This window comes from Puma concolor, chromosome D2 (assembly GCF_028749965.1).
Source record: "Puma concolor isolate L17-30 chromosome D2, mPumCon1.1.hap2, whole genome shotgun sequence".
NCBI lineage: Eukaryota > Metazoa > Chordata > Mammalia > Carnivora > Felidae > Puma > Puma concolor.
Genome location: NC_141677.1, coordinates 40,253,827 through 40,281,039, shown reverse-complemented (window position 1 = coordinate 40,281,039; position 27,213 = coordinate 40,253,827). Strand labels below are relative to the sequence as shown.

Genomic DNA, 27,213 nt, shown 5'->3' with positions numbered 1-27,213 from the left:
CCCACACCACCCTGAGGGCAGGTCCCTCGTCTGTCTGGCTCATGCCACCGTGTCAGCGCCTCAAAGGATCTGGCCCAGAGCCCTAGCAGAGGGGCCCGTGCACAGGTTGCAGGGCACAGGTACACCGCATTCCCTCACAGGTGTGAAGGCTTCCAGGGGGTAAGCCCCCCCTGGATTGGGCTTGGAGATGAGGTATTCCGGATGGCAAGACAGGTGTGTACAGAGTTGAACATGAGAAGGAGTACCAGTAGCTAGGCCTCCTCTCCTGACATGGGTACACACTCTCTTTCCTCCCTTCTCAGGGCACCGGAAGGGTTATTTGTCTTGTGGGGCTGCCCACAGACAAGCGCAAGGACACTTGCACCCCAAAAAAATCAGAGCTGGAGGCTCTCTGGGAGGCACGTGGCACTGTCGGAGTCAGCCAGGCCTGGGTTTGGATCTCCTACTTCCTGGCTGTGCAAACTTAGGCAAATCTCCCAACCTCTCTGTGCCTTCCCCGTCTGTAGGGGTTATACCGGGGATAGAACGGCTGGCGGAGGTTACGTTGCACATAGGCAGGAACTGGGAGGCTTGTATAGCTGGGGAACCTGGGACCCGGGGAGGGGAACGGGGCACCTGGGGGCACAAAGCAGAGCTCGTGCAGAGCCACACTGCGCTGAGCACCCTTGCCGTTGGGGACAGTGGGGAAGGGACGGTTTTGAAGATGTTTTCAGTCCCTGGGTGGAAAAGCAAGGTCAGCTGCGGCCTGGGCTGTGGGGGTGAGGAATGAAAGGCTTGCCGCCTCCTTGTAAACGTTTGGAAAAGTCACATAAGAGCAGCTCTTCCTCTGCTAGGGCCCCACCCCAAAGAGGAAGACCACAGGTAGGTTTGTGCTGTGGTCTGATGCCTGGCAGCGACCAGGAGAGGCACACGTATGCGTGCCTGCACACAAACACTCACGTGTCCACAGGCACACCCACCCTTCTGCCCGTAGCCCATTCTCTGATTTCCAACACCATCTGACGCAGTGGAACCCCAGTAAAAGCTGGTAGATACCTGGGCTGGCCCCCAGGAGCCTCTTAACTTTTGCTCTGCCCAATCACAGCTGCCACAGGTGACCTTGAAACCGTGGTCTTCTGGACCTCGCTTGGCAATGAGGGAATTGGACAACAGCCAGCAAGACCGGGGTTCAAGGCCTGCCTCTTACTTGCTTGGTGACCTTGGACAGGTGACTAAACCCCTCTGGGCCTCTGTTTCCTCATCTGGAAACGGGGTCACAACAAAGCTTACCTGCAAGTCAGGTGCATGGCCAGCGCTGGCACAGTCCTTTCCTGTCTGTGGCTGTTGTGGTCTCCTGAGCAACTCAAGCCCCAGCACTCACCTGCTGTGAGCTCTCAGAGGTGGACAGCTTGCTTCTCTTTCTACCTCTCTGTGGTCAGATGAGGAGATCGAGGCCCAGAGAGAGGAGGGGCTGATGTGAGGACAGCCCCTCCAGGCAACCGAGGGATCCCCAGCCCTGGCCCCTGCCAGAGTGACCCCAAACTGCTGACTTTAGCGTTTTACTGGCCAGGGTAGATCAGGTTTCTTTTCTGGCTCTCAGCCACCCTCCACACGTTTCCCCATTGCTATTTTGAGCTGAGTTCCCCTGTCCCCTCCTCCCAGGGCCGTGGCCCTTACACCGAAGCCTCATCCCAGGTTAAGATTGCCACTTCGTATCCTACCGCCTTCCTGTCCCCAGCAGCTCCCCTAGGATTAGTACAGAGCCTTCCTCCAGCAAGGTAGGGCTGGGCTGATCACATGTGGCCTGGCCTTGCCAGGGACGGCCTCAGATGTAGAGCTGGGGACCAGCCAGCCTATGGGAATGGTGCTGCCGGCCTGAGGCAGCCCTCCAGAGTGGTCAGTGCAGCCCAGGAGGGGCATTCTGGGAGAGGAGGATCCACACCAGGCCCAGCCCCAGCATTGCCACCTCTGGTGTGTGACCTTAGCCCCGGCCTGCATGCTTCACCCATCACGGGCACTGCTCATACCAGTGTCCCCTCAGCGGTCCATGTACTCTAAGACCCACCCAGGGTGCTCAGAGGGAAGCAGGAGATACGGAGTGCTCCGCTTGACCGTGGCACACTTCTAAAATTTTTTTAAACCATGTTTTGAAGGCGGGGGAGGGGCAGAGAGAGGGACACACAGAATCCAAAACAGGCTCCAGGCTCCAGGCTCCAGGCTCCAAGCAGTCAGCACAGAACCTGACGCGGGTCTCAAACCCATGAACTTCGAGATCATGACCTGAGCCAAAGTCAGACACTTAACCGACTGAGCCACGCAGGCGCCCCCCACGGCACCCTTCTAGACTGATGGGAAATAAGAAGGCAGAAATGGTTAAATTCAGGATGAAATCTGTGGCATGCTGGAGGCAGGGTCAGGGCGGGACATGACCCACAGCCAAGCCAGTGGTGCAGACCGCAGAGTCCCCCTGGGAGTTTGGGGAGCTGGGGCCTTCTCTGGGGGAGGGTTGTCAGTGCAGGAGCCTGGGACTCAGAAGATGAAGTAAGCACCTCAAGGAGGGCAGTTAACTCTGTCTAGGAGTGGGGAGGCAGGAGCCTTTGAGCTTGGCCTTGAAGGATACCTGGGCATTCACGAGGTAGAGAACATTTGGGGCATAGGAAACAGTAGGAGCAAACGCATGGGCCTGGGGGGTGGGGAGCAAGAAGGACACAGCATTTGCAAAAAAATGATTTTGTTGTCGTTGAGTGTAAGTTTTGTAGGCGGGCATAGCTGCCTCCAAGTAACCGAGGTTAGAAGGTCATCTGGGTGGGGGGGCACCTGGGTGGCTCAGTCGGTTAAGCCTCCCGACTTCCGCTTAGGTCATGATCTCCTGTTTCATGAGTTCGAGCCTTGTATCGGGCTGGCTGCTGTCAGCACAGAGCTTGATTCGGATCCTCTGTCTCCCTTTCTCTCTGCCTCTGCCCCACTCATGATCATTTCTCGCTCTCACTCTCCAAAATAAAAAAATAAACCTTTAAAAAAAAGAAGAAGAAGAAGAAGAAGGTCATCTGGGCCTGATGGGGAAGGAGCCTTTGGTGTTTTGCCTCAGTCCTGCAGGTTGATGGGCAGGGAGTGGGGGTGTCCCAGCCTGCTGTGGTCATTAAACCACAGGGAGACTGCCTGGCTGAACCCCGGTTGTGGCTGGAGTGGGAGAGGCGGCAGTCAGAAGAAAGGGCTTGCAGAGCAAATGGGCCACCCAGACAGGGACGTGCAGGGACCTGGAGCAAATGGTTGTCCGACTCAGTAGCATCCAGCTATGGGCAAACCGCAGGGCGGTTGCGGGTCTTACAATCATCTCCTACAGTGGCCGCGGGATGGGCAGTGGTTCTCTTTGCAGCCGCGGGAGGGGAGGAAAATCCAGATCTTTTGCAATCGCTATGATTCGGATGTTTTTCACCCCTTTGGACCGGCCCCTCTTCCCCTCCCCGCCCCTAAGCTCTGATCCATGTGGTTTGCTGGTGGAGGAAAGCCAGAAGCAGGAAACAGATAACTCAGGGAGTGGTTGTTCATGTGATTAAAAAGTCTTGGCTTTCCAAAAAGTTTAGCCCAAAAGCACTTCACGTTGCCTGGCCTCGGGGTGGGGTTTGGAGAGAGGGGTTTCTGCCGCCTCCTTGCCAGGGCTCCTCAGGGCACAGGCACCGGGCTGGAGACATGGGGGTGGGGTGCGGGGCCCGGAGGGGCTTGGTCTCCGGGTGTCGTTTCCGCTGTAGTTCGTTTCCCGCCTCCTCTCTCACCTCGTCCTGTCACTCTGTGGCCCTCCTCTCCCAGACTCTGCTCCGTCCTGCTCACTCTCACCCTTCCCCACCCTCCCTGTCCCTCTTCCTGATGTCACTCCACCTCTCTTCCCTGCCTCTGTCTGCCTCCCCCTTGTTTTCTCCTCTCTCTCTCTCTCTCTCTCTCTCTCTCTCTCTCTCTCTCTCGGCCCTTCCCTCCTCTCCACACCCCCACTCCATGCCCCCTCCCCAGGGTTTTCCTGAAAGCTTCCATTGTTCCCCGGCACTTTGACAAACCCTAGTGTTGTGGAATCAGGATGGCATTTTTGCGGTGGCTTTGGGCTGGGAACGGGGTGGGAGGGGTGACAAGAGGCTGGGCTTTCTGGGCGCATGCTGTGCTGCGGCAGGAACCCAGAAAAGGGGAGGGGGCCCCGGGGGAGGTGACGAGGACGCCTGTGCTCAGACAAGGGGGCCCTTGAGGCTCCAGAGGAAACCCAGGGTGGCCTCTTGCCTCGTCCCCCCTCCCTCCCGGCAGCCCACAGGCCGTGTGGCCCAGCCCACCTGTCCCTCTGATCCCTGCTTCCTCTGGGGCCTCCGCAGAGCCTGCAGCTGCCTGGACCAGTCCTGCTTGCCTCTGTGGGCCGTGTGTGCGTGGACATGTGAGTGTGGGGGGCTTTGGAGGGTCCCTAAAGCAGTGTCCCAGAGCACAGGAGAAGGAAACGCGTGGGTGTCAACCCTGGACAGACTTGAGCTCAGAACCTGGCCCCATTGCTTACTCATTATGTGACTTCAGACAAGTCGCTGCCCCTCTCCCAAGCCTCAGTTTCCTTATCTGTCATTAGGGTTACGAGTGATGATTTTGGAGGGCTGTTGCATCGATTAGAGATAATCTCCAGTGCCGAGCACTGGCTCCGTGCCTGTCACCTGGAGGGTGAAATGTGGTCTCTGCCTGAGGACATGGGTCCACGACTGTTTCTGCAGGTGTTGAGTCCCACTTGGGCCAGAGCGTGTGGCTGCCGGTGTCCATAACCAGTGTGGGCCGCAGTTGGAGAAAGGGTCGCAGGGCTGGCCCTGTTGGCAGGCCCCACTGTGAGAACTTTCCTCATCTGTCTTCCTGGAATGTTCCACCGAGCCTGGCGCAGAGTAGGTGCTCAGGAAATGTTAGTTGAATGACTGAGTAATTGAGCTGATGGCCAGGGGCTGGGGGTCAGAGGTGGGGTCGTTCTGGGAACAGGCTTATTCTCTAACTTTCTCACAGCCATTTCATGGAGCGGCTGTGCAGAAGGAGGAAAGCGTTGCTTTGGAGCTAGCAGATTGGGTTCAAATCTGGGCTCCATGGCTGTGGGGTGCTGCACAGGTTGCTTGACTTCTCTTGGCCTCGCTTTGCAATTCCATCAAATGGAGAGGCTGCCGTTGGGAAGCAGCTGGCACATAGTAAGTGCTCACTAAATGTCAGTGTCTCAGCTTCTCCAGAACAGCCCCCTCATTTGCAGGCGAAGAGACTGGAGATGAGCATGGGAGGACCAGGGCCCAAACCCGGGCGTCTGGCCACAGCCCCTGTTCATTCCCCATTGTCCCAATCTCGAGACAGACAGTAGGGAGGGCAAAAGGGTAGGCCTGAGAAAGGCTGGGGGGCTCAACAGAGGGGGATCCAGGAGAGGGGCAGTGCCCCCCTCTGGGGGGGGGCCCTAGCATCCAGAAAGAGCCCCCAGAACCCTCTTGAACTATCTAGGAAGGGCCAGCGAAACTGCACAAGGGGTCCTGGGACTATGCACCAGTCACCCCTGCCCCTTCAGCCTCTGTGGGGAAGGGCATCTCACACTTCTCAGACCCGGGGCTCTTCCTCTCCCAACCCTGGGCCAGGAGTACCCAGGCACCCGCCTGCAAGAAAGCATGCAGACAGGGTGGGACAGGGAGCCGGTTAGGAGCCCATCTGTTCCTTATTTCCTCCCCCTGCTCCTCCTGGCTCCGGCCCTCGCCTCTCAGCTGGATGCACCATGGGCCGGCCTAGAGCTCCACAGCAGAGAGGGGAGTGTGAGTGGGCCTGCCAGGCACACGTTGACTTATGGACCTCGGAGAGGACCCTGCCTGGTGGTCAGTGCCACCCTCACTCTGGAGATGGAGAATCTGAGGCCCAGAGAGGGGAAGGGACACCCCCAGGGCCACCCAGCATGCCAGGACCCATGACCGTAGCAGCCGTTTCCTGTTTCTTCCTATCCTGGCTGGGCGGGTTCCTTATCTGTGTGTAATCCTGGCATGTTGCAGGGCAGTTGAGAGAGTGGGCTTGAGTCAGATGGCTTGGGTTCAGATCCAGACTCCACCACTTGCTGGCAGTATGGCCTTGGGCAAGTGACTTTGACCTCTTCGTGCCTCAGTGCTCTTGTCTGAACCTGGGACTGATCATATTTAGCTCATAAGGTAGGGGTTGTAGGAATACAAAGGCCCTGACCAGAGTGTGGCTGTTACTCTGTCCCAGAGCTTGGCTGGGCGTAGGCTGCTCTCCCAGGCAGGCAGAGGTGGTGTGGCCAGGGCTGGGGTGAGGCCTGCAGCTGGGACCACAGCCAGAGCCCTATATCCAGGGAGCAGAGCCCGTGCATCCTTGGGAACAGAAGCCGGCATGGAGTCCTGACATGCAGAGGACATAGCCTCAGCAGGCCCACCCTGCTGCCCCCTCCTGGGCCCAGGGTCCCTGGGACTCTCTGCCACAAGCTACCAAAGGCGACAGTGTCCTCTCCCTGCAAAAGGGACTCCATCTAAAAGGGGCAAGAGGACAGCAAGCTTCACCCTCAAGGCTTACTCACTCTGGGTGGGACTCCAGGAAACAGGGGCAGGGACTGGCAGACTGACCAGCCAAGTTCTATGTCATGTGACAGGTGCGGATACTTCCCAGCTGTCCTCAAAATTGAGGGAGTGGATGGAATCTAGGAGGTGGGAAGTCTGCTGGGTGGCTGGGGGCAGGGCCACCCTATGGACATGAGTGCAGGCCAACAGAACCAGCAGCAGGCCGGCCAGGGTCCAACAAGCCCCAGTGGCCACACCTGCAGGGGCAAAGTGGGGGACAAGTATGGGTAGAGTTGCCATCTCTGATGGGTTGCCACCACCTTGGGAAAGCATAGGGCGCCCCCTCGTGGGCAGGAGGGGCTCGCAGGCCAGGGAGCGGCAGGATGAACCGCCAAAGTCACACCTACTCATTAAAGACAATTCCTTAATTAGAATAGAGGATCCTGTCTCCCGGAGGCAACCTCTGAAGGCTTCTGCCTTCCTGCCGGCCCTTTTCGTGCACCCTTTTCCTTTTTATGGGTTTACTCTGGGAGCAGCCCATGTCCTGTCACCTTGTCCTGTTTTCTTTATTGGCATTTCCCCAAACCCTTCAAAAAAATTCCTCATGAGCATCTCAACGGCTTTGCTGTCATTCAGCCGAAGGGTGTAACATCATTGAGGGCACCAGGGCATTGGTGTTGAATGTTTAGCTCATTGTAGCTGTTCACGTCATAAACAATGCTGAACATTCTTGAACACCCTGTTGGTCCATATCTCTGATGGTTTCCTTAGGACGGCTGCCCGGAAATAGATTTGCTGGGGGAACGGTCATTTCTAAAAGCTGCGGGAAGGCTGTTCACCAAATTGTGCTGTAGGGATCTAGCAGGAAATATACCTGTTTGGCCCCACTCCCGGTGGTGTCTGGGAGTGCCCTGTCTCCACCCCTGCTAGTTGGCCCTCTCCAGCAACAAGACTTACAAGCGCCCTCCCAGTAACCTGGTCCAACTGTCTGACTGAGACAGAAGTCCCCTTGGCAGCCTCCCTGAGAGTGGTTTACACAACCTCTGCTTGCATACCACCAGTGACAGGCAGCTCACCATCTTACCATCAACCATAAGAAATCTCATGAGCTGTTGGGAAAAAAAACCAGGGAGCCGTGCCCAGATAGTGTCAGCATCATCTGTGTCTCTTCCCAAGCAGGAGGCTTGCCCACAACCTGCCCAGCTTTGCTCTCAGCTGCTGCTTGGCCCAGGTTCTCCTTTCTACCCCCACAGCAGCCCCCACCGCCCACCTCCCAGGCTGCCCTCCGCAAGGATTCCAGCCACGGTCTGGAGGCCGGAGGATCCAACCCCTCCTCCCGGCTCAGTCCCTGGCTTGCTGTGTGTCCTTGAGCCAGTCATCTTGCCTCTCTGGCCCCCAGAGGGCCTGTCCGTGCTATCAGGGTGGTGTCGAGCACCAGTGAGCTGTGCCCGGGGCTGATGCGATTCCCCAGAGCCGTACGTGGCAGGGGCCCGGGTCAGGAGAGCAGGTCAGGCCTGGCATCGTTCCCAGCCCGGGCGGGTGGCGGCCCCTGCAGAGCCGTCGGCAGTCAGCGTCTGTTTCATGTTGAAGTTTATGAGAAGAGGCTGGCCTTTCTGGGAGGAGGCAGGGGGAAAGTGTGGGGGGTAGAGAAGTCTTTGTTCCATCAAAAATTCCTCCTCCCTTTGGCCCTGCCCTGCTCTGTAAGCATAAACAGTGTTGGAGTAAGTCCTTCCAGGAAGCGGCTTCTTGCTGCTGAGCTGAGAGCTGCCCTCTGGCCTGTCTTCCCCGGCTTCCACTGCCTCTTTACCCCTGTCCTGCAGGCCATTTCTCCCCCTGTGACCCGCAGGAGGGCAGAGGCGCCAGGCTGGGCTGAGCAGAGGGGCTGAGGACGTTTCTTCTGAGTACAGCCCTCAGCTTTGTGGTAGAGACACATTTGGGGGGTGACAGACAGAAAAGGGAAGCCAAACGTAGCCTCGTGGAAAAGCCCACTGGGCCTAGTCCTGCTTCTCAGACACTGGAAGCTGTTTGGCGAGTCCTGCCCCTTCCCTGTGCCTTAGTTTTGCCATCTGTTAAATGGGTTGATGATATTCCTTGCCCCACAGGGTTATGGGAAGAGTCGAGCGGGAGCCTGATAGGCTGTGGAGCCCTGAGCGCAAAGCCCCGCACACAGGTGGCCCCTTGTAAGCGTCTCCCCTCTTTGCTCTTCCCTTTGTTCTCCGCCAGCAGTACCACAGAGCTTCCGCGGCCTTCCCCTGTCTTTCTTGGTTCTTCCCTGAAAATTCCAGAAGGTGAAAATACCTAATGCAGTCCCTGTTTTGCCTGCCACCGCCTCCATCTTTGGGGATAGTGGGCCCACCCTTTACCCAGGTGCCCTCCCATCTTCGGGAGCTTTCCTCCTGTGATTTACACCCCCCTGGGTCTCAGCCCTAGCCTCTGCATTGCCCCGAAGGCAGCTGCTACCCCTCCCTGCACCAGCCCCAGGAGAAAAATCATCCTGAAATTGCTAATGCTCAGTGAGCACTTGTAATGCCCAGCTGTCCGCTAACACCTTCATATGCATGAATGCCTCCCATCCTTCCAGCAGCCTGGGGAGGCGGGCCCTCACCATGATCCTGGTTTCCAGATGAGGAGACCAAGGCACGGAAAGGTTGAGTAACTCACTCGGGGTCCCCCAGATAGTCCCAGCAGAGGCAGAATGTGATCACCGGCACCTGGCCGTGGCATCCATGGTGTGAGCCATGTCCCACGCAGCGGGGTGCCAGTGCCTGGCCTGATGGCAGGGTGGGAATGGGGTGCTGAGGACATCTGGTCCTGCAGGAGGCGGTAGCCCCTGTCCCTGGGCCCTGCCCAGCAGTTCACGCTCCCTGATGGATGACTCCAGAACGGCTGGTTTTCTAATTACACGGTGTGGTGGTGCTTTCCGACCCTCCCCTCGCTCCTTCCTCTCATCTGCCTGCTTCTGTCTTTGGTGCACATTCTGTGTCATCTTTTTCGTGTGGGTTTCCTTCTGAAGCAGAGACTCTTTGTTGGCTCTGCCCCATTCCTCACCTTTCACTCTGCTGAGTGACCCCAGGATGCCTTGCCCCCTCCCTCTGATACCCTGCCCCCTGCCCTTTGCCCCAGCTGCAGGGCCTGTCGGTTTCTGAATCAAGAAGCCTGTAGGGCCAGATCCCAGAGTGGGCCTGACTGGTGATGGCCCCCACATTTCCCCCTTCAATCAGGGAGTCTCACAGGCTACCATGGGTGAGGCACCCCGTGCCTACCCATCCTAAAAGGCACCTTTTAAATGTAGGTGCCTTTATGAATGGAGACACCAGGGAAAGAGTGCATCTAGTATTTATTTCAGGATTACTGGGAAGGGAGGCCATAGAAGCTAGAGTTGCTTCGAAGCTGCGGGTACCAGGCACCAGGTAGGAAGGGTGGCACCAGAAGGGGTCAGAAGGATCACTGCACACCCACGGACCTCAGACCAACAGAGCTCAAAGCATAAGTTGACCCCTCTACCGCAATTTGACTGGAGCCTGGATGCCGACTGCATGCTGAGTGCTCCCCTCGGCATAACCAGCCTCCCTCACGGACCTGCCAGTGCTGAGAGCCAGCCCTGCCTTGGAGCTCAGACTGAACGTCCTCCCCAGGATATAATGGCCGCCAGGAAGGCCAATAAAGATCTAAAGACATTAGGCAGCAGGCCCAAAAGATCAGGGCAGTATTGTTGTCACTTGCTAAATTTAGATTTACACACTCAGTAATATGTCCCTTTTTAGTGATTTGCCTGAAATTCTAGTAGGCTGTCACCAAGTGGTGGTATTGGCTCTTGGGAATAAGAGACATGGTTCCTGAAGGAAGAAATTATTGCTTTACGTGCTGCTATTATTCTATGTTCGTAAATAACAATAATAACGAATACTGCTGTTTTAGGTATCAGGCACTGTTCTAAGTGTTCTACATGTTTCTCGTTTGATCTTCAGAATAGTCAGATGGTGGTTCGTGTCATTATCTTTGCGAGTAATTTGCGTAAGATCACAAAGCTGGGATTTCAGTCCAGAGTCTGTGCTCTTAACCTTTATGTGCTACTTTGTGAATGGGCAATTACCCAAACATGACTGTAGAGACGGATCACCCTGTAGCCCAGAGCTTCTTAAACTTAATGGCACGTGGATCCCCTGGGGCTCTTGTTAGAATGCAGATTCCCATTCAGTCGATCTAAGGTGGAGCCTGAGACCATGCATTTATAACAAGCTCTCAGGTAATGCTGCTGATGCCAGTCTAGGACCCACACTTTGAATATCCACAGTGGAGAACGTGTGTTTAAGCCTGTGTCAGACCCAAAGCCTACAAGTGCCAAGTACGTGACGTAAATGCAAGGAGCAGCTGGTTGGAACAGAGGCAACACGGAAGATATGCAGTCATTGTGATGGGGCCACTCCTCAGCCTCAGTGGATAGTCATCTGAGAGATTTCTGGACCAATGTGGTCCTAATTTCTAGGTGGAATCTCCCATTTTCTTTTTCTTTTTTAATTTTTTTAAATGTTTATTATTTTTGAGAGAGAGAGAGAGAACACAAGCAGGGGAGGGGCAGAGAGAGAGGGAGACACAGAATCGGAAGCAGGCTCCAGGCTCTGAGCTGTCAGCACAGAGCCCAACGCCGGGCTTGAACTCACAGACCGCGAGATCATGACCTGAGCCGAAGTCAGCTGCTTAATCAACTGAGCCACCCAGGCGCCCCTGAAATGTCCCATTTTCAAATACTGAGGTGACTAATCCAAGTTTATAAAACACCTTGCAGCTTGTACGTGAATGTTCATCGCAGCATAATTCATAATAGCCCCAAATTAGAAACAACCCAAATGTCTATCATCTGATGAATAAGTAAGAAAATACAGCATGTCCACACCATGGGATAGTATCTGGCAACAAGTCGGAATAAAGGTCTGAGACGTGCTCCTACGTGGATGATCCTTAAAAGCATTACACTGAATGAAAGAAGCCAGACACAAGAGGATGATTATTGTGTGATTCCTCGTATATGAACCATCTAGAACAGGGAAATCTCTAGAGACAGAAAGGAGATTGGTGGTTGCCCAGGGCTGGGTAGGGTGAGAAGGGTATAATGGATATAGGGTTTCTTTTTTTTGGGGGGGGGGGGGGGGACAACCAAATGTTCTAAAATTAGATTGCAGTGAGGGTTAATATAAAACTCTGTGAGTGTACTAAAACCCACTGAATTGTGCACCTCGTACAGGTGAAATGTGGGGTCTGTGAATCATATCTTGTTAAAGCTGCTTCAACCAAAACCAAAAACACCACACAGGAGAGAATTAGTCTCTTTAATAGGTAAAGTGCAGTTACAAGTCAACAAGAAAAATAACAAACCCCAGCAGAAAAAAAAAAAAGATCACAAAGGACACACATCAACCCACGTGACACATTAACCAAGGAAGCACAGTGGTTCTTAAATGCACGGGGAATTCTCTCTTGCAATAAAAGACAAGTCAAAGCCACTCTGAGAAGACTTTCTACCTCTTAGACTGGCAACAGTGACAGCGATTCTGGCGAGGGAATGGGACATTAAGTTGGTACCCTTGCAGGGTGGTGGGGGCGGGGGCTGGGGGCAACGCGTCATTATCCTTCAGAATTGAAAGTGCGCATCCCCATTGACGCCGCGGTTTAATCTCTGGGGATTTATCCCCCACACGTCCCCTCACGCGTGCAAAATGTGATACGCACACACACACACACACGCACACACAATTACGCATTGTCGCACTGCCATAGCCGAAGAGTGGGAGAACCCAGGTGCTCTGTCGTGGTGCTTGGCGAGCGCCGCAGAGCTCGCATAGACGCCGCGCTGTACAGCTGTTAAACAGAACACGGCAGGGCCGTTTGTACTGATGCAGGGAAGAGGTGTGTTATTGCGTATCTCACAATAATAATATGCTCGAGATAGCTTACTAAGAAAGGGAAGATGCAGAACGGAAGGTGTAAGGTGTCCCTCGAGTGAGGGATGGGGACGTGAGTGCGTGTCTATATGGTGTGTATGTTTGTAAATGCAGAACCCATCCCGGGGTGGTGTGAAGGAAATGAAGAAGGCCTCCAGGAGGGGAGCTGTGGCCGGGACCAGGGGGAGGGGAGATACACCTTCCGGGTTGCACACGTTGTGCCTGCGTTGCCTCTCCGATAACCATTTAAGTTTATTTATTATTTGGAGAGAGAAAGAGAGCGCAAGCAGAGGAGGGGCAGAGAGAGAGGAAGAGAGAGACAATCCCAAGCAGGCTTCGCACTGCCGGTGCGGAGCCTGATGTGGGGACTGAACCCACGAACCGCGAGATCGTGACCCGAACCGAAGTAGGACGCCCAACCGACTGAGCCACCCGGGCGCGCCCCCCCCCCCCCCCCCCCCCCCGCCATAACCCTTGAAACCACACCACCGTGTGGCCAAAGAGCACCTGTGTGCGGGTGCATGCGACCACTGGCTGCCTTTTTACGACATCGGAGTCAGAGAAGGAATTCCTGGCCACCATCACACAGTTTGGTCCCCGAAATCTAGAAAGGATGTGTACCCTCCATCGCCTCCTCTGTTCTCTGTCTCCCTTGTGTGGGTCTCCCAGCCTTGGGATCCCGGGTGTGCTCTGGGGGTCGCCCGGTGTTCCCTGGATGGGGACGAAAGGTGTCTGCACATGGAGTGTGAAGGAGGAAGGGGAAGACCGGGCGACCCCTGTAGGGGCGTCAGTTTGGGCCGGTGGACCCCAACGCCCTACGTTTGCTTCCTGTCCTCTAGGCACGCCCCAAAGGCGAGGGTCTGACCCCGTACCAGGGCAAGAAGCGCTGTTTCGGCGAGTATAAGTGCCCCAAGTGCAAGAGAAAATGGATGAGCGGGAACTCCTGGGCCAACATGGGGCAGGAGTGCATCAAGTGCCACATCAACGTGTACCCGCACAAGCAGGTGAGCTGCGGGCACCGGGAGCGCGGGAGCCACGGCGGGAGGGGCTCTCTGAAGGGCCTCGGGTGTGCGGGAGGGTGACTTTGTCCCTCTTGGGCCTCGGTTTACTCCTTCATATGACAAGGAGGAGACCAGATCTCTCCACGTTGGTTGGCCCTTTGTTGTTCTCATCCGAAATGGGGGTGAGGGAGCACCATTTCCCCAGGGAAGGAGGGTAAAGGGGCAATTTCACCAAGACCCTGAGACCGCAGACCCCCGGTGAATTCTTCGGTACTAATGAGCTCGGGGTCCTGTTGTGAGATGAGCGGGGATGTGGGGGGCAGCAGGGCACTCACTCCAGAGAACACGTATCTCGTTCATTTGCTCACTCAGTTGACTCGTACACAGGACGGCCCCAGTGTACCAGGCACTGAGTGTGGGGCTGGTGGCCAAGGTACACGTGGGCACGCTGGGGCCTGGGGGACAGAGGTGTCATCCCAGGGAGGATGTACTCACTGCAGGCTGCAAAGAGGAGGCCCGTTTACTCCGGGGCCTGAAGGATGGGAGGAAGCCAGACCTGTTACAGGCCATCCAAAGAAGACAGTACAGCAGGTGCAAATGCCCCGTGGCCTTAAGGACTTGGGTGCTCAAGGCCCAAACCTAAGTGAAGAATCAGGAGAGCAGGGCAAGAGGAATAGGGTGGGTGGTGTGGGTGCTCTCTCGAAACCCACGAGGAACAACACTTTCAGCTTTACTTTGAGATGATTATTCTGGGTGTGTGCAGAGATTAGTCTTGGTGGGGCTGGCTGATCAACAGTGAGGAGTCCAGTGGGAAAGCCATGCCGTCCGGTGCGCGCTGGGAAAGGTCTGAACCTAGCAGGTGGCCTTGGACCTGAGTCCAACACAAAATGTCACCGGATTGGATGTGGGAGGTGAGGGAGAGGCAGGAATCCGGGAGAACTATCACCCTTGAGTGGGTGGAGTGCGCTTACTGAGGTGGGCATCCTGGGCTGGGGGCAGGGCAGGGTGAGACCTAGGTATCCCAGATAAAAGCAAAAGTCCTCTGATACACATGTTACATGTGAGATGTTCCTGAAAAATCTAAGTCCGGACGTCAAGAAGGCAGTCGGATTTGTTATTTTGAAGCTCATATGAGAAGTCACAGTGGCTTCTACATACTCGGGTATCATGGACTTAGAGGTATGTAGGGAGTGGATGAGATTTCCTGCAGAATGTAGACAAAGTAGAGACAGAATTCCCAGTCCATGTGTTGGAGAATCCCAGCACTGGGGGCTCAGCTGGAGGAGAAGGATCCATCACGGAGCAGAACCGGGGAGCATGGAGTCCTGGAGGTCGGGGGGGGGGTGTACCGTTCAAGTGGGCAGGTGTGGTTGGTGCAGAGATGTCTGGTATAATGGCCATGGCCAAGTGCCCTGGAGATTTGGCAACACCGAGGCGGTCCTCAAATTTCACGGGGCGCCACGTTTACATGGATATCTCGTTGAACTGCACCTAAGGTCTGAGAACCACTAAGCCGGTGCCCTGCAGGTCAGGCGTAAGGACAGAGTGGAGACGTCGATTCTTAGTGGACGTGTTGTCTGGGGCCGTGGCTGTGGAGCCATGACGGGGGTTGGAGGGGTTTGTTGGGCCAGGCTTCATTGTCTACTCTCTCAAGGGGGGTTGATTGTAGAGAGAAGCAGCTATATGGGGCAGTAGCCACAGGAGGGCAGGTGGCATTGAGGTGGGTGTTATGGAGACGGGAAGTCCTGGAGCATGTTACAGGCAAGTGAGAAGAATCCAGAAGGAAGCAAAGGGCTGATGATACGGGAGCAAGGGGGTGATGCCTTACCATGGCACGGGAGGTGGGGGACGTGGGAGTGGTCAGGAAGGTTGGTGGGTTTGATGGCACAAAGAAGACGAGCTTCACTTCCAAGGCTTCCGTCTTCTCTCTGAAATGGGACAGGAGGTTTTCAGGAGAAATGAGAGTGAGGAGGGATGTGGTGGCCTCGGGGAAGGACGGAGGACATGGGCCTCCTAAAGAAATCTAGCTGCGTCCCAGGCCCGGGGAGGTGTGAGGTTGTAACTGGCACCACCAGCCTGGTTCTGTGACTTGCTCCAGCAGGGTCACGGGGCAGGCGTGGGCCAGAGTCAGTGGACGGGGGCAGAGGTTTGCCAGGACAGTGATTCAGAGGGAGGAAGGCTGAAGAGCTGGCATATTTGGAGAAGTGTGATCGTGCGTGGTCCTGGGATGTCAGCCGGATGGCCGGGAAGGGAGGCCAGAAGGGCCCTAATGGGAAGGGAGGATGAGGTGGGGCCCAGGCCGGGTGGAGCTGCACAGAGAGCAGCTCTTGGTCTGAAGACCAAGTCCAGGGCGTGGCCAAGGGGGCAGTGGGAGAGAAGGTCACGTTGACGATGGCACGGGGGCACTAAGGAGCCAGGGCTAGGGCCAGTCTTCCCCGTGTGGGCCGAGTCACCAAGAAGGATGGCAGGAGCAGAGGGGTGGAGGAGGCGGGCCAGGAAGGGAGGTGGGCTTTGAGGCTCTTGGGGAAGGCTCCCGTGAGGCACTGATGTTGGCTGAGCTGTGGTGGAGGCTTGCAGGGGGCTGCGTGGGGGTGGCCGAGCTGGAGGGAACAGCATGTGCGAAGTGGGGAGGCCAGGGTCAGGCACAGAGCACTGGTGGAGCTGAGGGGTGAAGCAGAGGTGGGGGGGGGTGGGCCGCCTGGGACTGGCTCGGAGGCCATGGTGTGGAGTTTGGGCTTTATCCTGTTAGCACACGTGGGAGCCATCTGAGAGGATTCTCCTGATTGAAACATCTTGTGATTTTATGACCCTCATGTTGGCCTCCATTGCCTCTGTTTGCAGACCTCCCCACCCCCTCCCCCAAGGGTTTCTGTGGTTCCCATCAACCACACTATGACAGGTGGGCAAGGAGACTCAAAGCTGGCCATCAAGGTCCAGCAGACGGGGGTCTCCTTAGGGGCAGAGCCTAGCCCACATCCTAACGGCAAAGAGGGGGGCACCCAGGCCCAGCAGTGCCAAGACAGGCCTGGTGACCCGGTGGGTGGGCCTAGTGTTTGGGGGGCACATCCAGGGAATGGGGCCAGGGGTAGGCAGTTCAAAGGAGACAAGGCGTCCTGGTTCCTGATTTCCCGGCAATTCCTGAGGTTGGAGACGCCAGTCCAAGACACCGTTTCCACCATGTGTGACAATGATCACACTACCTTGTGGGTTGAACTCCGTGCTCCCAGGGGCACTTGGGGCATGGCCAGTGCTGTTCAGAGGGGTTCATTCCTTCTCTCATGGACCCACTTGGCTGAGGGCTCCTCCGGGGCCAGATCTGTGCAGGTGCTGAAGGACGACCAAGTTCAGGGCTTCTAGGCCTTCCCTTCTCCAACTGCAGCGACGGGATTCAATCGGACAGGGTTAGCAACTGGCATTTAGGGAAACTCTGGCCCGAATCATCCTCTGGGCATCATCTGCTGAGTCCCTACACACCCCTTGTGTATACTCTGTCCTCAGATGGGGTGTTCTGTTCATCCATATTTCACAGGGAGGAGAAGCAGGGCCCTGAGAAGCCCCGTCTTCTTCCCAAGGTCCCCGGGTGGGAAATGGGGTTGAACTTGCCTCTGTGCTTGGAGACGGTCTGTTGAAGTGCTGGGGGGCCCAGGCCTGAGGCCAGGCGGGAGTCAGTACGTGTCTCAGCTCAGCTGCACAGGCACTGGGTGTGCCGGAGCGAAGGGTTCAGCGTGCTCCTGGGGGCGGGAGGGAGAGAGGAGGCTGCAGGTGGGTCCCCGTGATGGGAGAGGGCAAGGATGGGAAAATTGTAACAGTACTTAATACCCGTCATCCTCTCAGCTACCCCACGAGGTCAGCACTGCTGTCTTTCCTTTCTACAGAGGGGGAAAGGGAGGCAAGGGGTGTAAGTGATTGACTCAAGGTCCGTAGAGAAGCTGGGTTTCATGAAGAGGGATCAAGTTTGGGGCCAGAGGGAAAGGGGAGCACGGAGGCCACGTCACGGTGGCGGGCTGGGCTGGGGAGCCCCCAAGGGGGCTCAGCTGTGCGGGTCAGGGCAGGACTTGGGTCGGTGCTGGGGGTCTGGGAGGCTCACTTGGTCTTTATGATGCCCATACCCTCTGCAACCTGAGCAGAAAGGCACGGCCTCGCCCACAGGCCTGAGGCCAGGGTGCCAGCCTCCCCGCAGTGGCTCCAGCCTCCTCGGCCCCTGCCCCTATATTGCCCTAGCATCCGGCAGGGCAGGGCTCCTCGCTCCTTCCACGAGGAAGGAGCCGCCATCCCCAGGCCAGCTGTGCTTTGGAGCATCCTGCCACACTCAGTCTCAGCGCAGCCCCCGACGGGCACCCCCATACTCAGGCTCAGTCTCTGCACTGGTACCCGACCCAGAAGGATCCTCCGGAAACATGTGGCTTTGCTCTTCCCCTCTCGGTCCGTCAGCCCTATTGGTTGAACCCTGCTGTGTGCAGTAGGGAAACTGAGGCCCAGAGAGACCACAGGGCTTGAGCAAGCCCCTCAGCCAGGCAATGTTAAGGGGGCCTAGGACCCAGTGTCCCAGCACCTAGCATCCCCAATCTCCTCTCCTGGCCTCTACGAACTTTTCACCTGGCTCCTCTGTCTCTGAGGGGTTGCAGGCTGGGTGGGGAGGGGCATGTCCCCACCCGACTCCCCAGCAATCAGGGGCCTTTGAAGAGCTCAGAGGAAGACTTGGGGCCCTCGCTGCCCCCCCGCCCACCCCAGGCCCCCATGGTGGAGAGGAGCTGCTTTATTTCTTCTGCCCCCTGAGCTCTGACCTGTGGGGCATCCATCCCCTGAGAACCCTCCGGTTCCCTCTCCTCCCTCTCCTGCCACATCTGTTTCCCCTCAGGCTCCGGCTGCGGCTCCCCTGCCCCCTAGGAGAAGAAAACACTGAAGGGCTCTGCCTCCCTGCTGGGGGGTGGGGGCGGCCCTGGGGTGATCCATCCCAGCAGCTGAAGGTTTTCCTTCCACAGAGGGGAGTCATCCTGGCGGCTCCCCCCCGCCCCCACCCTGCGCTCCTCCACTCAGCGGAGCCCCGGCCCATGGAGGGAAGGGAAAGGGACACTGATAGGGTCACGGCCAAGGAGGAGGGATGGTGAGGGTATCGCAAGGGCGTTTCCACGGGGACTCAGCTGGATCCCTCGCTCCCAGCCTGCCCCCAGTCCTACATAATACTAATAATAGCAACAATGATATGTGATATTAATACTGGCCAGCACTTTGGTTTTCATGTGCCAGCTAACTTGGTATGTATTAACTCATTTACTCTTCACAACCACCTTACAAGTAGGTGCCCTTATTAGCCCCATTTTATAGAAGAGGGCGTTGAGGCACAGAGAGGTTAAGGAACTTCTGGAGGTCACACAGCAATTGCTAAGTCTCGCAGAGCTTGACTTGATGGTTATACAGTGCTTTAAGACACCGACTTCTCTCTCTATCACGCATACGGTATATGTTATTGACCTCCCGCCCAGGTTACACAAGGGTACGTTGAGGCTCCGGAGGAGAAAGTTGTTGTCCAACAGCCCTGGGCAGATAGGTGAAGCTGCAGGCCCCAGGGCAAGACCCTTAATGTCTTGGGGCCTCAGTTTCCTCATCTGTAACATATGGGGAGAGTAATGTGCCCCTCCCAGCCAGGCTGTCAGGTTGGATGGTATGATTTGTGTGGCAGTGCTCTGCAAGGTGTAAACCATGGGGGGCAAGAGTGGCCTCAGGCCTGCCTATTCTGGCATCTCTGGCCCCACCTGGAAGGCTGGTTCAAGGAGGGGCCCCGGCCAGCATGAAGAGTTGGGGAGGAGAGCTAGAAACCAGGCTGAGTTGATCTGGACGAGGGGAGACCCCAGTATTACCTCTCTCAGGCCTGTGGGAGCCAAGCGGAGAGTGTGTGGCGCCTGTGCGGCTGTGATGACAGGTGGACGTATAGGGACCCAGAGTTCAGCTCAAGGTCAGGGAGCCCTTCTTTCAGCCAGGGAGCTTGGCCAGCAGGGAGGTCCTCGGCCCTAGCTCGCCCATGGGGTGCTGTTGGTATTTATGAGATGCCTAGGAGAGCAGGTGATGGGGCCTTCACAGGCCTTCAAGCTTGGAATCGTGGCTTCAGTGACCCTTTCTTTACCTGGTGGTATCCCCTTCCCATTAATAATCATAACAAGCAACAATAATAGTTTTTATCTGCTATGCTCTTTCTACTCACTGAGATGTAACAACAGCCCCATGAGAAAAGTGTTATCAATGTCCCCTTCTGCAGACGGGGAGACTGAGGATCAGAGGGTCGGTGGCTTGCCCAAGGTCACACAGCTTGTAGGTAGTTCAAGCCCGAATCTGACACAAAGCCAAACTCTTTCTCCTCTCCCCCGGCCAGGAAAGCCAGTCATCTCAAAACCCCTTGAGACAAGGCCAAGGCTCCCGTCCTTTTTTGCAGGCTTTCTCTGTGTGGCTCTAGGCTTGAAAGTGCAGAGGTGGGTTTTATGACCCTGGGATCAGAACCCTGCCCATCCGCAGTCCCCGTGTTCATCTCCTAGACCCCCGTGACTCTTCCATTTCCCAGACCGCTGCGAGTGTCAGCTTCGGGCCAGGTATTGGGTAAAGCCAGTGCACTACTTTTGAGAGGTTCGTGGTCTGCCCAGGAGGCAGTGCTCACCCTCAGCTTCCCTCCAGGGCCATCCCTGGTCACGGTCACTGGCACCGAGGCTCCCTGGCCTCACACCAGCCTGCAGTTCCTGCTCCCTGTCCCCAGCGTGTGGGTCCCAGCTGGCTTCCCTTGAGTCCCCCCAGATCCATGCAGGGGACTGTTCTGCAGGAGGGGGCTCTGGGCTGAGGCTTCGCCTGCTAGCCACGAAACTATCTGCTTCAAGAGGTGTGCCTAATAGCCTCCGTAAAATTTCCAGGGGAACAAATCTTTCCTGGCTTTTGAGAACCAGGACAGGAGAGTGAGAGGGAGCGGGAAGCTCCCTATGTCACAGATGTATTCTCGTACGTGCCTCACGCTGCTTAGCGTACAAACATCCAGACATCTGATTCCTCCCACGGCCCCACAGACCAGGTGCAGCGATGGCCCACTTTACAGGTGCGGCAACTGAGGCTCCTTAAAATCCTATAGTGAAGTTCTGATCATTTGGCCACTCAACGGACAGTACCAGGCCTTGGGATGAGGGGCACCGGCTGCTAACTTCACGGAGCTGAGGTCTCATCCACCCTAACCCCGAAGCATGGGAGTGACAAGCGGCCTGGCGAGGAGCACTGGGTGTGTTGGAAATCAGGAGACTGGGCTTGGGTCTTCCTTGCTCTGGGCCTCGGTTTCCTCACCTGGGTGATGTCTGTGCCCCACTGTCCCACCTCTGTCCTGGGCTTGCTCAGAGAGTCCTGGGGGAGGGCACGCACGGTGGTGTCTAGACTAGTCGCTCGGGTACAGGAGCCCCTCCCACTGCCCAGCCCCAGCCCAGGACACGCACCTGCAACAGGCCAGAGGCAGGAAGGGCCCAAGCGCCTAGGCAAACAACTTCTGTGACTACAGGCTCGCTCTCTGGGCACCCCCTCCCCGTCTGTCTGTCTGTCTGTCTGGTGCTGTCCCTCGCTGCGTCTGTCTCACTCTCCCTGCTTCTGTTTGTGTTTCTTTCTCTCCACTCCCTCCTTCCTCTCTGCAGAGACCCCTGGAGAAGCCCGATGGCCTGGACGTGTCCGACCAGAGCAAGGAGCACCCCCAGCACCTCTGTGAGAAGTGCAAGGTGCTGGGCTACTACTGCCGCCGAGTGCAATGAGCCGCCGCCAGCCCGCTGCGCCCACAGCCACCTTCCTGCCAGCCAGAGACCACGCCCCCTCCCTGTGTCTCTCCTTGCGGCGGCGTGCGTGGGGGCGGGGCCTCGCAGCCTTACCGGCCTAGGCAGGGGGCGTCTTAGGTTCTTGTCTCGCGTGTGTTGACAAACAGTGTTACTGACATAGCTGCCCCCACAGAAAGCCGGGTCTCTGGGACTCTCTACAGGTGGGCCTGGGGTCTGTGCAGAAGGGGCAAGGGTGAGCGGAGGTCAGTACACAGGACCCCATAAAGCCCTGGGTGTCCCCTGCAGGGTCCCTTCCTCTGAGACTCCCTTTGGGCTGAGCAGCCTTGCATTGGCCACAAGTGCACTAAATTTACTGTGAATCCCAAAGCCTGCAGGGGACTGTCTCCCCAGGACTACCCAGGCCTCCTTCTCTACCCAGAACCTTCCAGTCTGCCCTGAGTGCAAAGCCACTCAGAGAGCCCTACTTTTCTGTCCTGTTTGTGTCAGCAATCCTGGCTAGCTGACACCGGTTCTAGCAGCTGCTGGGGAGTGGGCATCTCTGCCCCCTGCCCACCATGAGCCCCAAACCCGACTGCCTCTGACATCATTAGCATTGCATACCCTAGACCCAGAGGTCAGGGACAGGGAGGCACTGAATGTTGGACAGCGTTCCACGGTGTGACCTGGGGCATATCAGACAATGCCTCCCCTGCCCCCCACCACACGTGTTTTCCACTTGGGATTGGATTTTGTGCTTGGATTTTGTCAGGCCCATTCCCTACCCTTTTCCTTCACCTCCCCCCCAACACTAGGGGCCACCCCCTGATCGAGGCTGAAGGGCCCAGTGGGGAAGGCACTCTGGCAGGACAGACGCAGGCCTGGTGTCCTGGAGACCTGGGTTCAAATTGTGGCCCTGCTGCTGACACACTACGTAGCCTTGGGAAGAACTTCTCATCTCCGGCCCTCAGTTTCCCCACTAGTTAAGTGACAGAGTGACTCCAGAGAGCAGAGGCCCGCTTCAGTGCTGGGATTCACATGGAGCCTCATTTGGAGAGGCCGTCCAAGTCCCAGACTGCACACCGCCACCCATCAGTCACTTAGGTGAGAATTGAGGGGCGCCAGTCTTCTCGTCACCCCCTGCCACCCCCGCCCCGCCTGAGGTCCCCCATCCCTGCAAAAATGAGGGAGAAGGATCCCCTGTCACACTTGGCAACCCCGATGTAAGCTACAGAACTTCTCATTTATAAAATGGGGACAATGATTTCCTACCTCCCAAGGGAGCAGGGAGGCCTCTGGGCAAGTCACGTTGGTCAGAACGCTGTCCTGGCTGGTGGGAGGGATCACGCTCCCCTCTCTTTTCTCTCCCCCGTGAGAAGTCCTAATTTTGTTGTCCCATCATCCTTCCTTTCTCCCAGGGAGAGGGAGAGAGCCATCTGTCAGGACTGGGTCACTTGATTTTGCCCCAACATCATGCCTCTGTGGGAAAAAAAAAAAAAAAAAAAAAAAATCAGACCATGAAATGGGCCTGAAATTCAGTGTTTACCGTGGCTCAAGGTCACCCAACGGGTGCCCAATCGCCTTTTGTTTTCAAATGAAAATGCTGTGTACGACTGAGGAGTTACAGTGAAGTGTTAACCAGGGGTCCAGGGAGCACGTTGAAGAGACGGAGTGAGTGTATTTGCAGCCAGGGGGGCTGCAGGGTAGATATCAGGGGGCCATGCCCTCTGAGCACTTAAGAAGAGTGTGTTAGTTCCAGCCCGAGCCCTGTAGCCGCCTCCCTGCCGCCCACAGGGGCAGAATGCCCAGGAACCGACTGTGAACACCCTCCCCTTCCACTGGGAATGCCACTGAGGGATCCCTCCCAGCTGTCTCCTGTCTTCTCCATGATGTCAAGGTGGGCTGGAGTCATCCTGGCCCAAGGCTCTCTGTCCCCAGGGAGAAGCTGTTGCTGTCAGTCATTCTAGAGCACTGCTGAAGGTAGTGTCCGCGGTGGTGGGCAGTGAGCTCATCTCTGCTGTGAGGACCGGGACCCAGCCCTTCCGGGGACCTGGCCCCAGAGGGGGACCCTGGCCCTGGGACGCCCGGAGCCTGCCGACTGTCCCACAGTGGTGGGGAAGGCCCACACCCTAAAAAGAACCCAGGCTCCAGACCGCTGGAGTCCACGGGCCTGCCACGGGCCAGTAGGAAATGGGATATCACCCCAAAGTGACCTTTCCAGTGGGCTCATCCAGCTGGCAGTCATTGCCCCTGCCTTCTATGCAGAGCTGGCTGGCGTGGGGGCCGGGCCCTCCTGCCCCAAAGCAGCCTCTTTGTGTACCCCCTGCTCCTGCACGGCTCTGGCTGAACGGGGGAGCTCTCTATGGGCGGCAGAAGCCACTGTTGTCGAGGCCGGGTACCGCGAGGACGAAGTGCTCAGAGGGCCTGGGAGCCCAGGAGACAAGAAAGCGTGTGGTTTGTACGTTCAAAAGGGACAATCGCAGGCAGTTAGTAGATCTAGTGATCTAGTTGAGAGAGAACAGTGTTTAACCCGTATGAAGTATTCGATAGCTCTACTTGTGAATTTGTATTTATTTTGAGTTATACTTGACACGATTCCTTTTTTTTTTTTTAAGAAAAATACTATGTGTGTATTTTGAAAAGAAAATTCATAGATGTTAAAATTTTTTCTGGTTACCAATTTTTCTCACAACACTGAATTTGTTACCTTCTCCCGAAAAATCTCGACAGTGATTTTTGTCTGTATATATTTGAGGGGCCTTTTTTAAAAAAAAAAAAAAAAAAAGAAAAGAAAAAAGAAAAAATATAATTGCTTGATCTTTGAGATTAAAAAAAAAAAACAAAAAGAGAGGCATTTTCAAACTTTTGGAGATTTCAGGAGGGCAGTAGAATATCAAACGAAGATTTCTGGAAGTATTTTGCAAACCTTTCTGGTTGAGCTGCAAGAAAATATTTATGGTGATAACTTTTCTCTTTTTTCCTGTTGTTGGTTTTTTGTTTCGTTTTGTTTTTGGTTTGATTTTTTTTTTTTTACTATGCTTTGATCTGTAAAAAGTATGCAACTGAACTACATTAAGAAGGAAATATTGTCTACATAGAATATTATATGAAGTTGGTACATAATTCTGATGAGGAAAAAAAATCTTTGCAATTCTTTAAGCCATATTGTTGTTATTCTGTGTTGTTTTCCTTGGATGAAAATATCAGTATTAAGTAGCCAAGCATATTATCCAAGTGCTTAGACTTATTAATATGTTCGTGTCCTGTATTTATACATATGTGTATTTTGGAAAGTATTGCTTTTTTTTAAGGGAAGCTATTATTAGGTAACATAGCCGAAAAGGGAATAGTGACCCCTTTGAGCCTCTTCAGCTGAGGATAACAAACACAGCATTGTAATCCATTCTCTTGCACCTTCTTATTATTATCTTGTTATTATGGTTATTAACTTTGTAGGGGGGCAGGGAGTGGGCCAGGGGAAGAGGGGCGTATCAGTATTACAGAGCCAGCATATTATCACTAACCGGCCCCTCCATGATTGGCCAGAGCCGAAGATGGCCTCCTTGGCCTGGTGGAGGGCTCGGGTCAGCAGGGCCCAGCAGGGAAGACGAAGCAGGAGGCAGACTTCTTTGGACGCCCCTCTTTGGAGTTTTGCCGTCTGAGCCACGCCTCTGGGCCCCATGCTCTTTGAACTTGGATTTGTCAGCCGGAGCCCTTACACCTGCCCTCCAACATCTAATAGACTTGAATCTACTCTAAATGAATATTTAATCCAACATCACTACATTGTAGCCCAGTGCAACAACTAACCCTGAAGTTTGGGAGGCGTTCCGGCCTTCAGGGAGGTGGCTGAGCCGTCCCCCAGGGGCTGGTGGCAGAAGGGCTCATCGCTGTCTGTTGCCAACCTCGCCGTTGGACCTCCTCCACTCCCGTGTGGTGACCCTGTCCGTGTCTGTATCTGTTAATATGTGTGTGTCCAGCTAAAGAGACAAACAGAACCCGTGGGCCCAGCTCGGAGGGTGTGTGGAGAAGGCTCCCGGCCTCTCTGAAGGGCTGCCCTCGGGATGGCATTCCGTTGTGTGCCTTATTCCTGGAAAATCTGTATACAGCTTGCCTATAGCAATATAGCCTTTTCATGCTGTATTAAAAGAACTTTTAAAAGCGAGAGAGGCTCATGGGTTTTGTTGTTGACACAGAGCATCAGTGGGGAGCTGGACGTTTTCACAGATGTGTGAAGTCAAGTGGGTGGGTGTGTGGGGGGGTCTTCTAGCTGCCTTTCTGCTGTCCCGAATCTGGGTCATCTTGTCCCTGCCCTGCCTCCATGCTGTGGATCTGCCTTCTCCCAGCCCCTCTGCCCCACAGTAGACGCTCTCTCCAGAGGGAGGGCCCTCCCCAAGTTGGGCCCCAGACTGGGCGAGATTGTCAGCACATTAGGTCACACGTTAGCTCAGCAGTGGGACTCCCGGGTGACCATATATAGGAGTGAATCTCCCTTGGAGGCAGCAGCCCTAGGCCCCACGGCCGTGACCACACTGGGGCTTCTTGCCAAGACCAGAATTCGGGACTCACACACTGGGCATCACACCATGAGAAATCTGAAGTGTCCCGGGCCTCTTGGCAAGTCCCCAGGAGAGGGAACAGAGGGTCTCTCTTCTGAACAAGGTCAGGATGAGGCCAGGCTGTCACAAGGTGGGGTTCTTGCTGAGAGCCACGGACGGGAAGTCATGGCTCTTAAGAAGCCACCTGCACATGGGGGCCCTTCCCTATTCACCAGAATCACTATGGGAGCTACAGTCCCACCCCAGAGACGCTTGAGAAATTGGCCTGTGTCCTCAGGATTTTAAAGCCCCCAGATGAGTCCAGTGTACAAGGCCAAGAAATGCCAGCAACGGTCCCTCATGGTCCTGTGGGGTCAGTGGTGATGTCAGCGCGGAGGCTGGTGGGCAGACGCTCCCGCCGCACTCCATCCACAGCTCCAGCCAATTACTGCCATCTGAGAATAAACTACTTGGGCTGGAAACCCAGGTTGTTATGTGAAATTTTCCAATTTTAAATTTTGGCAACGAGTTTACTGAAATTTTAAATAGTATATAGGTCAAGTCGTGTGTCTGTGGGCTAGCCTTTGCCTCCAGACTGCAGCCTCTGGGACAGAGCAGAGAAAAAGTGTGGGTCCTTGGGATCGGGGACCACAGTGGGGGAGGAGCGGGGAGCAGGCAGGAGCAGAGATCCCCGGCTCCAGAAGCAGGGAATGCTCCCCCTGTGTTATCTGGAGTGCACCGTGAGTCCCAGAAGCCACCAAGTCTCCTCTTGCTGCTTATGGGCATGCTCACCCCCAGGTGCCGCCCTCGGGGGGAGCGAAGTGGCAGGCGGGGCCAGAGTCAGCCTGAACTGGCTGGTGGGTGTCCCTACAGCCAAGCAGGTGAGTGGAGAGGGGACCCAACCGCAACACGGTAGGAGGAGGAGAGAGTTCTCACCTGTCGGCAGCAGGCACCCCCCTCCCCCCAGCCAGCAGCAACAGAGGGGTGCTGGCCTCCCCGTTGCAGATCTATACAGGTCTGAGGACTGGAGTCCTGGTCTGTCAGAGTGCCCCTGTGCCCAGCAGCCCCGCCTCCCCCGGCTGTGCGAAGCTAAGTTCCTCTGCCTCTCTGAGCCCCAGCTCCCCCAGGGATAGTATGCAGATAGGATGGCTCAGTGAGCACCAGGCCCAGTGTGTGGCTTGCCACCGTTGGGGGGGGGGGGAGGGGGGAAGGGGGTCCCTGGGGACGTGGATCTCTTGCTCCCATTGTCTGTGGCTCAGGCAGAAACACCTTGTCAGAGACGACACAGGAAGTCAGAGGGGGGAACCAAGCCTCCCACACTCGGCCCCCGCTGTGTGCTGGGGCTGAGGCTTCAAGGTTAACATTCGGGGATCTGCCCTGTGTGTCAGTGTGCATGCGCCCCTGTGTTTGTTTTGCTTTGTTTTCCGTGGAAAGAAAACAAACCCGAGGCAAACACAGCCTGC

The 27,213-nt window shown here is 55.9% G+C and overlaps 1 protein-coding gene and 1 long non-coding RNA gene across 2 annotated transcripts in view; one reads left to right on the top strand and one right to left on the bottom strand.

Annotated features, from left to right (window-relative positions):
- ZCCHC24 (zinc finger CCHC-type containing 24) overlaps nucleotides 1-25,377 on the top strand; it is a 63,620-nt gene extending 38,243 nt beyond the window's left edge. Inside the window, exons 3-4 of the mRNA XM_086680117.1 lie at nucleotides 13,291-13,455; nucleotides 21,102-25,377. Coding sequence (XP_086536243.1) covers nucleotides 13,291-13,455; nucleotides 21,102-21,215 — 279 coding nt within the window. The 3' untranslated portion in view covers nucleotides 21,216-25,377. The remainder of the gene's footprint in view (nucleotides 1-13,290; nucleotides 13,456-21,101) is intronic.
- Nucleotides 14,553-17,788, bottom strand: LOC147576014 (uncharacterized). Its single transcript, XR_015241669.1, has 2 exons — nucleotides 16,653-17,788; nucleotides 14,553-15,380 (listed from the first exon to the last, which is right to left on the bottom strand). It is a non-coding gene; the product is annotated as an uncharacterized LOC147576014 (long non-coding RNA).
- Nucleotides 25,378-27,213: the final 1,836 nt, after the last annotated feature.